This window comes from Gigantopelta aegis, chromosome 2 (genome assembly GCF_016097555.1).
Source record: "Gigantopelta aegis isolate Gae_Host chromosome 2, Gae_host_genome, whole genome shotgun sequence".
Classification (NCBI taxonomy): Eukaryota; Metazoa; Mollusca; class Gastropoda; order Neomphalida; family Peltospiridae; genus Gigantopelta; species Gigantopelta aegis.
Window position 1 is genome coordinate 42,792 of NC_054700.1, and position 11,456 is coordinate 54,247.

An 11,456-nucleotide genomic window follows, 5' to 3' on the forward strand; every position below is an offset into this window, starting at 1 on the left:
CCACACAGATATTGAGGGAGGAAACCCGCTGTCTCCACTTCATGGGCTACTCTTTTCGATTAGCATCAAGGGATCTTTTATATGCACCATCCCATAGACAGGATAGCACATACCACTGCCTTTTATATACCAGTCGTGATGCACTGGCTGGAGCGAAAAATAGTCCAATGGGCCCACTGACGGGGATCGATCTCATTAAATAAAACATTTCCTTCCTAGGTCAGAATTGAAATACTTGAAACAGAAAATTACCCAATTGATCCACCGACAGGGGTTTGAACCTATAAACTACTGCACATGAAACGAACACTTTTACCGCAATTTGATCACGATTTTTTAAGAAAATTAATTTTGCATCGTGCGAACTGTCCGTTCGCGTGTTAGACCATTCCGTCGTGACGTGATCAGCGTGGTTTGCTTGTAATAGCAGCACAAACTGTGAAATGATGCTATATAACAAATAGGCTATTACGAGACGAGAGATTTATCTACACGAGTCGATCAGGGTCAGTCTATATTGGCTGTCACCAGTTAGGAGCATTATTAGTAACCGGGTGTTCCAAACACGGCTACACTGGGGAAAAGAAGTGCGTGTAGTTGACAAGAAGTCAGGTATTTTAACGAAATGTTTACACACTACAGTTAGTTTGTATTGTTTAACGACACAACTTGAGCATATTGATTATTAATCATTGGCTATTGGATGTCAAACATTTGGTAATTTTGACATTTTTATTCTAAGAGAGAAAACCCGTAACTCGCATTGCACCATTCCAGACAGGATAGCACCACGGCCTTTGACATACCAGTCGTGGTACACTGGAAACGAGAAATAACGCAATGGGCCGACGGGGATCGATCCTAGGCCGACCACGCGTCAAGCGAGCGTTGTACCACTGGGCTACGTCCCGCCCCCTACACAGGACAGAGTCCAGAGGGAGTTGATAAGATTGTAAGCACCCCATTGTCAGCGCCTCCGTGTATTTCTTTTAAACAATAATTATTCCAGTAAAAGAAGTAGATGGGCAAACAGGCGGTAAGCCTATCTAAATGTCTGTTCAAGAGATGATGTTACATACTGTATACATTTCAATGAATGAAGTAGATGGGCAAACAGGCGGTAAGCCTATCTAAATGCCTGTTCAAGAGATGATGTTACATACTGTATACATTTCAATGAATGAAGTAGATGGGCAAACAGGCGGTAAGCCTATCTAAATGCCTGTTCACGAGATGATGTTACATACTGTATACATTTCAATGAATGAAGTAGATGGGCAAACAGGCGGTAAGCCTATCTAAATGTCTGTTCACGAGATGATGTTACATACTGTATACATTTCAATGAATGAAGTAGATGGGCAAACAGGCGGTAAGCCTATCTAAATGCCTGTTCACGAGATGATGTTACATACTGTATACATTTCAATGAATGAAGTAGATGGGCAAACAGGTGGTAAGCCTATCTAAATGCCTGTTCAAGAGATGATGTTACATACTGTATACATTTCAATGAATGAAGTAGATGGGCAAACAGGCGGTAAGCCTATCTAAATGCCTGTTCACGAGATGATGTTACATACTGTATACATTTCAATGAATGAAGTAGATCGGCAAACAGGCTGTAAGCCTATCTAAATGTCTGTTCAAGAGATGATGTTACATACTGTATACATTTCAATGAATGAAGTAGATCGGCAAACAGGCGGTAAGCCTATCTAAATGCCTGTTCAAGAGATGATGTTACATACTGTATACATTTCAATGAATGAAGTAGATGGGCAAACAGGCGGTAAGCCTATCTAAATGCCTGTTCAAGAGATGATGTTACATACTGTATACATTTCAATGAATGAAGTAGATGGGCAAACAGGCGGTAAGCCTATCTAAATGCCTGTTCAAGAGATGATGTTACATACTGTATACATTTCAATGAATGAAGTAGATGGGCAAACAGGCGGTAAGCCTATCTAAATGTCTGTTCACGAGATGATGTTACATACTGTATACATTTCAATGAATGAAGTAGATGGGCAAACAGGTGGTAAGCCTATCTAAATGCCTGTTCACGAGATGATGTTACATACTGTATACATTTCAATGAATGAAGTAGATGGGCAAACAGGTGGTAAGCCTATCTAAATGCCTGTTCAAGAGATGATGTTACATACTGTATACATTTCAATGAATGAAGTAGATGGGCAAACAGGCGGTAAGCCTATCTAAATGCCTGTTCACGAGATGATGTTACATACTGTATACATTTCAATGAATGAAGTAGATCGGCAAACAGGCGGTAAGCCTATCTAAATGCCTGTTCAAGAGATGATGTTACATACTGTATACATTTCAATGAATGAAGTAGATGGGCAAACAGGCGGTAAGCCTATCTAAATGCCTGTTCAAGAGATGATGTTACATACTGTATACATTTCAATGAATGAAGTAGATGGGCAAACAGGCGGTAAGCCTATCTAAATGCCTGTTCACGAGATGATGTTACATACTGTATACATTTCAATGAAAGAAGTAGATGGGCAAACAGGCGGTAAGCCTACCTAAATGCCTGGAGTGTATTTCCTGCAGGAAACCCCAATGCCGTACACAATAAATATAGCATATCTTACCGTAATTTCACTAGAAATCCATATTTCGTAAAAGGTAAAAAAAAATAATCACAAGATTTTGTTCAAAGACATCCAGGTGCATTAGTAATGTTAAGAAAAAAAAAATTCAATACCAATTTTACATTGAAATTTTTCCAAAAAGGAAACGTCATGTACCCAGTTTATGGTTATTGTAAGGAGATGCAAAGTGACGTCATTGGAATACTGACGTCATTTAAATTCAAAATTAGCTGTATTATTACAATGCTGCGCCACATTAAAATAAAAACGAGTCTACTAACCTTGACCCCTGTCTAATTCCTATAACAAGCTGACAACGCTTTTTACAGGTCGGTACTTTTTTTTTCTTCATAATTCTGGACAAAATATTAATTTGAAGTTTTGAAAGATGAAAAAAGTAAAACGTACCTTTTGTCAAATATATCATATCACAAAATTACGGTTGGAGATGTTTTATTTATTGAAAAAGAATAAGAATTGTGTACGATGTAACGAAGCCAAAACAAGGGTCCAAAAAGTGACTGTCGTCGACCTTAACTATCGTGGATTAAAAGCTCGTTGGTTAGTAGTGTTCCCGTCTCAAGTTTTGGTATCGCGCTCATTAAATTGTAAATATTTGTCACCGTTTTCGTCTGTTTTCAGTTCAAATTTTCCACAAAATAACATTTTAAACAAACCAAGCACAAACTTTGTTTACATATCGCGAAGGGCATTCACGGTAACCATGTGCTATAAATAGTAGCGTTGAATACGGTATAGTTCCGGCAGTTGAGTTGAATACGGAAAGTTGTATTCAATGTTTGTATTCAGAGCTGTATTTATATAGTAAGATTTAATGGGTATGTAATAAATATATTTATTACATACCTGTTCAATCTTACTATACTAATACAAACATCAAATCGGTGCAATAAAATACTCTGTATTAGCACATACAGGTGCAATCCGGACCGGAACTTTTATACGGGGAATCCCCTTTTTGTTTTTACTGCAGTTAGCGCCTGACGTCATATATGATTTACAAATGACGTCACATCGTATTTGAAACATTACACAAGGCTGCCCCAGAGTTAAGTACATCCATGAAAGGAGTTTTGATCATATATTTAACAAAGTGTTGTTATGACGTTAAATTAAAAACCGTTTTAGTAAAACATAAATAGAGAATACTAAACGAGTCCCCGTGAGAGACCGTTTATATTACAACGAGTGTGTTTTCGATCGTACATCACGAGCGGAAGCGAGTGATGTACGATCGACAACACACGAGTTGTAATATAAACGGTCTATCACGGGGACGAGTATAGTATTCTATTTATTACAACGCGCTACATTATTAATTTGAGTCGCCAAATATATTTTTTGTCTCTCACTAAACAGGACACTGAACGTAAACAAAACAGCGGAGTGATTCAGAGCGCATAACCCTTCTTTGCCTATGCACTCTTTTTATACTATTAAAGTATTTATGCTTTCGCAATGTCATAGAGTCCCTCCATCCCAAAAATAAAAATAATTAAAACAAATAACACACACTAGTAGTAAACACAATATTAGTTTAATAAACTATAATATAACAATCACTATTCAAAGTCCATCATTTGAGTTTTCTGCAAAACGTTTAAACTTTTAAAATTCAAAGCGCGTCGGTCTCAGTGTCACGTGTGAGTTTTCGACGTTTGGGCTTGCTTTCAGGAGATTCAGTTTCATCGTTATTGTGTTTATAAAAGTTAATATTTATGGTTCCACCATATATTGGAGCAGAAAAAATTGAAGACAATTTGCCAAGAAGATTTGTAGAAGATGTAGTACAAGAATCAATCATTTTTGTTGAAGTTGTGTCTGTCGAGTGCATTTCCAAAGCACGTGACTGGTGGTCCGATACCGTGTTACTGAGAATAGGACTGTGGCTGTTCAATTGAAGTTACCCGTCCCCTCTCCTGACCATCGATTTTAACGTAGTCGTTTACACAGATGTGGCTAGAGTGTGCCATTTTAACGCTGCGAAGACACGTAAGCGACAGCAGACGTGAAACATTTCTTTTCAAATGTTTTTGTTTATTTATTTAATAATGTAAACTATTCTTGTTTCATAACGAAAAACAAAGTTTTATATGTAAAATGTATTATTTTGTTTCATTTCTTTTCTAGCCACGAACGTAAAGTTTTAATGGCATGTTGTTTATGAATGAGTTAAAGTAGTTCCGTGGATCATGTGGTCGGAGGTCATGACCTCTCAAAAAGCATATCTCACATTGTGGGATATGAAAAATCTCTCACGGGTATCTCCGTCACCGCGGTGTAATAAAAGAATGTATGTAATAAATACTGGTTTATTTTGCGAAAGAACATACCACGAGACCGCTACGCGGTCTCGTGGTATATATTCTTGCGCAAAATAAACTCGTGCAATAAATAGGAAGCGAAAACAACGTATGTGAAGTTCTGTATATTTATCATATAATATCTTACATTTTCAGTGCAATCAAAGAATGTGATATATTTCACATACTTTAAGAATTTGATAACGTTGCAAATTAGATGTAAATTAGTCGAGGTTAGCCGTAAATAAAATGTGTTGAGTGCGTCGTTAAATAAAACACTTCCTTCCAAGTCGAGGTCTCGGCACTAGGTTTATTGACATTTAAGCAAACGTACTTGGGTGACACTCCATGATCAAATAAAAACATTTAAATGGCAATTTCACACTGAAAGCTGTCCAGCCTTCAGAAAACAAAAAAAAGTTAGCCATAACTTTATTTTGATGTAAGGACATCCAAAATGACGTCATTCGAGTTTGACGTCATTTCCATTCAAAAATACCACATATTCTTACGTCATTTGAATATCTAGTAATGGCGGACTGAAATTAAAGTTGTGTGTACAGTTTACAAGAACACGTTGTATTAAGCTTGAGCTTATATGATAAAGAGATTATTACCCTCGTGTATTTAGGTATCGTCAATATCAGATATTAGGAATAAAAATAATGTATTATGCTCGCCAGAGGCTCGCATAATACAATTTTTATTCCTAATATATGATATTAACGATACCGAAAAACACTGGTAATAACCTATATATATATATATATATATATATATATATATATATATATATATATATATATATATATATATATAGTAGTTCGTATGGAACACTATATGGTTGTTAGGTTGTTATCCAGATTTGGGTATAAATCGTTTAATTCGGGCAAACTCCTCACCTCCTTCCTCAAAATTGGTAGCCCATACGCCAAAATATCTCACGATTTCCTTTATAGTTTCATCTGCTTCGCATCAACAACAGTAAAATATCGCGATTTCCTTAACGCTGTATAGTTTCATCTGCTTCGCATCAATAACAATATGCAATGATGTGAAGACGATATTTAATTATACTCTTTTAGTGAGCGGACTCGATCAGTTGACTATGCCCCTGGCAGTTCTGACCTACCTGCCTCAATGACCACAGCGACACGTAGACAGAAATTAAATCAGGTAATTAAATATATTTTATTTAACTCAATGAAGATTTATTTTACTTTTGAAACTGTGTAATATTTTACTGTTGAGAAAAATAACTAAATTGTAATTGTGCAAGTTTCACCTTTTATCTTTGCAGGGATCTCTGAGAGCTCCAGGGAATAAAGAGAATCTGAGGAAGAGTTTAAACAGTGTATTTACAGCCACTGCGCCGCCGGTATTAAACAAGATTAGCACAATTTGCAATTAATGTATTTCGTTTGAAAATGTCCTTTAACAAGCCATATGGGCCCGTAGTAGCTACAATAGTAGCAAAAAAAAAAAAATCATTTATTCATCACTGGCTATTGCACGTCAATCATTTGGTATTCTCGGGATATATTCTTAGAGGCGAAATCTGCTACGTTTCCATTAGTAGCAAGGAATATTTTATATCCGACATCCCACAGACAGGACAGGACATACCACGGCATTTTATATACCAGTTGTGATACCATCGATCCCAGACAGACCGTGAATCAGGCGAGCGCTTTACCCCTGGGCTACGTGTCGCCCCGCAGTGTTCGAAAGTCAAGCACTTAATGTTGATGGAACAGATATTATTCTCGTCTGAGCTCAAAATAGTCGCCATACAGAGTGAAACAAAAAACGTTACCTCATGAATAATGCATCGCTGAACACTTTCTTTAGGACGATTGACACGTTTCAGAAATGTCAATGTTATCTCACAGACAAGTCACCTCAGGAGAATAAGAATAATGGACCAAAAACATGTAAATGTGCTAGTACTTTAATACGTATTTGCTAATACGTTGTTATTTGTACGAGTATTTGAACGGGACCAAGTGCGCAGTCATTTCTGTATCTGGTTTCATAAATTTTACACATGCGTAATTGTTTTTGAAAGAAAGAAATGTTTTATTTAACGAGGTACTCAAAACATTTTTATATATTATTATATAGCGTCAAAAATAGTTTTTGAATGATATTAAGAAATGTCTCGATAATATTGTTTGTTAGGATGTTTTTTTTACAAGCCAATATTGCAATAATAATAACGGTTTATTAAACATAGGCCTAAATGTTTCCCGAAGTTTAAATAAAATATATATTAAAATAATAGAGAGAGAGAGAGAGAGAGAGAGAGAGAGAGAGAGAGAGAGAGAGAGAGAGAGAGAGAGACACATAGCACAAGAGAAGAGATTAACACTAATTACTGGAACAAGACTGTTTAAAGTGTGCCGAGGCGTTTTAAATTAACATTGCTCGCCTTTTCAACCGTGTGAATATTTAACGATCACCCCGACCTGTGCCAGTGATGTACTCGGTTTAGTACAACCTTCTGGTGCAGATGTGATGATAAATGCATTAGTCTTAATATATTTAATCCAGGTTTCCATAAAATAGGTAATGTACGCAGAACTTCACGGACGCTCAGTGAGAGATCTGCAAAGTGGACCATATTTCATCTTCCCCAGATCTGTCGCCGATACCACGCAAACCGTCTGTGAATGTGTTCACGTAAAGATTGTCTTTTGTCTGCGACGATCTTTATCAAGGTACGTCGAGTCGATCTGCGTCAATGTGCGTGTGTCTACATCAGACTGCGTCGGTCTGCATCAATCTGCGTCAGTTTGCTTCGATCTGCGTCGGTGTGCGTCAATGTACTTCGAGCTGCGTCAATCTATGTCAGTGTACTTCGATCTGCGTCAGTCTGCGCCAATGTGCGTCAATGTGTGTCGATCTCCGTCAGTGCCCTTCGATCTGCATTAGTCTGAGTCGATCTGCGTCAATCTGCATGAATGTGTGTCAGTGTGTTTCGATCTGAGTCAATGTGCGTCGATCTGCATCAATGTGCGTCAGTCTGCGTCATTGTGTGTCGATATGCGTCAATGTGTGTCGATCTGCGTCAACGTGTGTCGATCTGCGTGGTGTTTGTGTTTGTGTATTTGTGCGTGTTTATGAGGTCTTATGTGTATGTGTCAGTGTGTGCATGCCAGTAATTGTCACTCGTGTGTATGCGTGCGTGCGTGTGTGCTTGTGTGTGTAAATAGTGTTTTTGTAAAGCAGATATATCCGACTACGGTCGGCAATGTTAAGAGCCGTAACACATAAATATTTAATAAGACCGTGGTTACATAAATAAAATATGGTAAACTCTAAAACGAGGAGAATGTGCTGTTATTATCGATTTATCCATTAGTTTCAAAACTAAATGTCTGTACATTTTGAACAGTGAGCTTGGTTTGTGTTTTACGTTCTGTGTACAAACTAAATGTATGTAGTTTGAACAGTGAGCTTCGTTTGTGTTTTACGTTCTGTGTACAAACTAAATGTATGTACAGTTTGAACAGTGAGCTTCGTTTGTTTTACGTTCTGTGTACAAACTAAATGTCTGTACAGTTTGAACCTTGAGCCTGGTTTGTGTTTTACGTTCTGTGTACAAACTAAATGTCTGTACAGTTTGAACAGTGAGCTTGGTTTGTGTTTTACGTTCTCTGTACAAACTAAATGTCTGTACAGTTTGAACAGTGAGCTTGGTTTGTGTTTTACGTCCCTTCTTTTGATTAGCATATGTTTAATACCAGACCCGTAGGAACGATATGTGGATCATGAGATGCACAATCTCTTGTGGGGGCAACAGCCGTATTTATATCTTTATTTATTTTGAGTACGAAAAAAACAAACCAAAACAACCTGTATACCAAATAGATATCAGAAATGTAGCTATTATTACATTTCTTTGCCTAAACGTTCTTTCGACTCTTTCGAGATACGATTTTGATGTGGGAATATGGTTTCGACGTGCTGATTATACAGCGATCGAGTGTACTATCTCTATGCCAAACAGACGTGTGTAATGTAGTTAGGTTAAACAGGCGTGTGTAATGTAGTTAGACCAAACAGACGTGTGTAATGTAGTTAGACCAAACAGACGTGTGTAATGTAGTTAGACCAAACAGACGTGTGTAATGTAGTTAGACCAAACAGACGTGTGTAATGTAGTTAGACCAAACAGACGTGTGTAATGTAGTTAGACCAAACAGACGTGTGTAATGTAGTTAGACCAAACAGACGTGTGTAATGTAGTTAGACCAAACAGACGTGTGTAATGTAGTTAGACCAAACAGACGTGTGTAATGTAGTTAGACCAAACAGACGTGTGTAATGTAGTTAGGTCAAACAGACGTGTGTAATGTAGTTAGGTCAAACAGACGTGTGTAATGTAGTTAGGTCAAACAGACGTGTGTAATGTAGTTAGACCAAACAGACGTGTGTAATGTAGTTAGACCAAACAGACGTGTGTAATGTAGTTAGACCAAACAGACGTGTGTAATGTAGTTAGACCAAACAGACGTGTGTAATGTAGTTACCAAACAGACGTGTGTAATGTAGTTAGACCAAACAGACGTGTGTAATGTAAGACCAAACAGACGTGTGTGTAGACCAAACAGACGTGTGTAATGTAGTTAGACCAAACAGACGTGTGTAATGTAGTTAGACCAAACAGACGTGTGTAATGTAGTTAGACCAAACAGACGTGTGTAATGTAGTTAGACGTGTGTAATGTAGTTAGACCAAACAGACGTGTGTAATGTAGTTAGACCAAACAGACGTGTGTAATGTAGTTAGACCAAACAGACGTGTGTAATGTAGTTAGACCAAACAGACGTGTGTAATGTAGTTAGGTCAAACAGACGTGTGTAATGTAGTTAGACCAAACAGACGTGTGTAATGTAGTTAGGTCAAACAGACGTGTGTAATGTAGTTAGACCAAACAGACGTGTGTAATGTAGTTAGGTCAAACAGACGTGTGTAATGTAGTTAGACCAAACAGACGTGTGTAATGTAGTTAGACCAAACAGACGTGTGTAATGTAGTTAGGTCAAACAGACGTGTGTAATGTAGTTAGACCAAACAGACGTGTGTAATGTAAGACCAAACAGACGTGTGTAATGTAGTTAGGTCAAACAGACGTGTGTAATGTAGTTAGGTCAAACAGACGTGTGTAATGTAGTTAGACCAAACAGACGTGTGTAATGTAGTTAGACCAAACAGACGTGTGTAATGTAATTAGGTCAAACAGACGTGTGTAATGTAGTTAGACCAAACAGACGTGTGTAATGTAGTTAGACCAAACAGACGTGTGTAATGTAGTTAGGTCAAACAGACGTGTGTAATGTAGTTAGGTCAAACAGACGTGTGTAATGTAGTTAGACCAAACAGACGTGTGTAATGTAGTTAGGTCAAACAGACGTGTGTAATGTAGTTAGGTCAAACAGACGTGTGTAATGTAGTTAGACCAAACAGACGTGTGTAATGTAGTTAGGTCAAACAGACGTGTGTAATGTAGTTAGGTCAAACAGACGTGTGTAATGTAACGTGTGTAATGTAGACCAAACAGACGTGTGTAATGTAGTTAGGTCAAACAGACGTGTGTAATGTAGTTAGGTCAAACAGACGTGTGTAATGTAGTTAGGTCAAACAGACGTGTGTAATGTAGGTCAAACAGACGTGTGTAAGGTCAAACAGACGTGTGTAATGTAGTTAGGTCAAACAGACGTGTGTAATGTAGTTAGGTCAAACAGACGTGTGTAATGTAGTTAGGTCAAACAGACGTGTGTAATGTAGTTAGGTCAAACAGACGTGTGTAATGTAGTTAGGTCAAACAGACGTGTGTAATGTAGTTAGGTCAAACAGACGTGTGTAATGTAGTTAGGTCAAACAGACGTGTGTAATGTAGTTAGGTCAAACAGACGTGTGTAATGTAGTTAGGTCAAACAGACGTGTGTAATGTAGTTAGGTCAAACAGACGTGTGTAATGTAGTTAGGTCAAACAGACGTGTGTAATGTAGTTAGACCAAACAGACGTGTGTAATGTAATTAGGTCAAACAGACGTGTGTAATGTAGTTAGGTCAAACAGACGTGTGTAATGTAGTTAGGTCAAACAGACGTGTGTAATGTAGTTAGGTCAAACAGACGTGTGTAATGTAGTTAGGTCAAACAGACGTGTGTAATGTAGTTAGACCAAACAGACGTGTGTAATGTAGTTAGACCAAACAGACGTGTGTAATGTAGTTAGGTCAAACAGACGTGTGTAATGTAGTTAGGTCAAACAGACGTGTGTAATGTAGTTAGGTCAAACAGACGTGTGTAATGTAGTTAGACCAAACAGACGTGTGTAATGTAGTTAGACCAAACAGACGTGTGTAATGTAGTTAGGTCAAACAGACGTGTGTAATGTAGTTAGACCAAACAGACGTGTGTAATGTAGTTAGACGTGTGTAATGTAGTTAGGTCAAACAGACGTGTGTAATGTAGTTAGGTCAAACAGACGTGTGT

At 37.7% G+C, this 11,456-nt stretch overlaps 1 protein-coding gene across 1 annotated transcript in view; it reads left to right on the forward strand.

Moving 5' to 3' along the window:
* The first annotated feature begins 6,036 nt into the window (after positions 1–6,036).
* Positions 6,037–11,456, forward strand: part of LOC121376440 — a 56,407-nt gene continuing 50,987 nt past the window's right edge. The window contains exons 1-3 of the mRNA XM_041504313.1: positions 6,037–6,127; positions 6,252–6,329; positions 7,520–7,671. Coding sequence (XP_041360247.1) covers positions 6,092–6,127; positions 6,252–6,329; positions 7,520–7,671 — 266 coding nt within the window. The 5' untranslated portion in view covers positions 6,037–6,091. The remainder of the gene's footprint in view (positions 6,128–6,251; positions 6,330–7,519; positions 7,672–11,456) is intronic.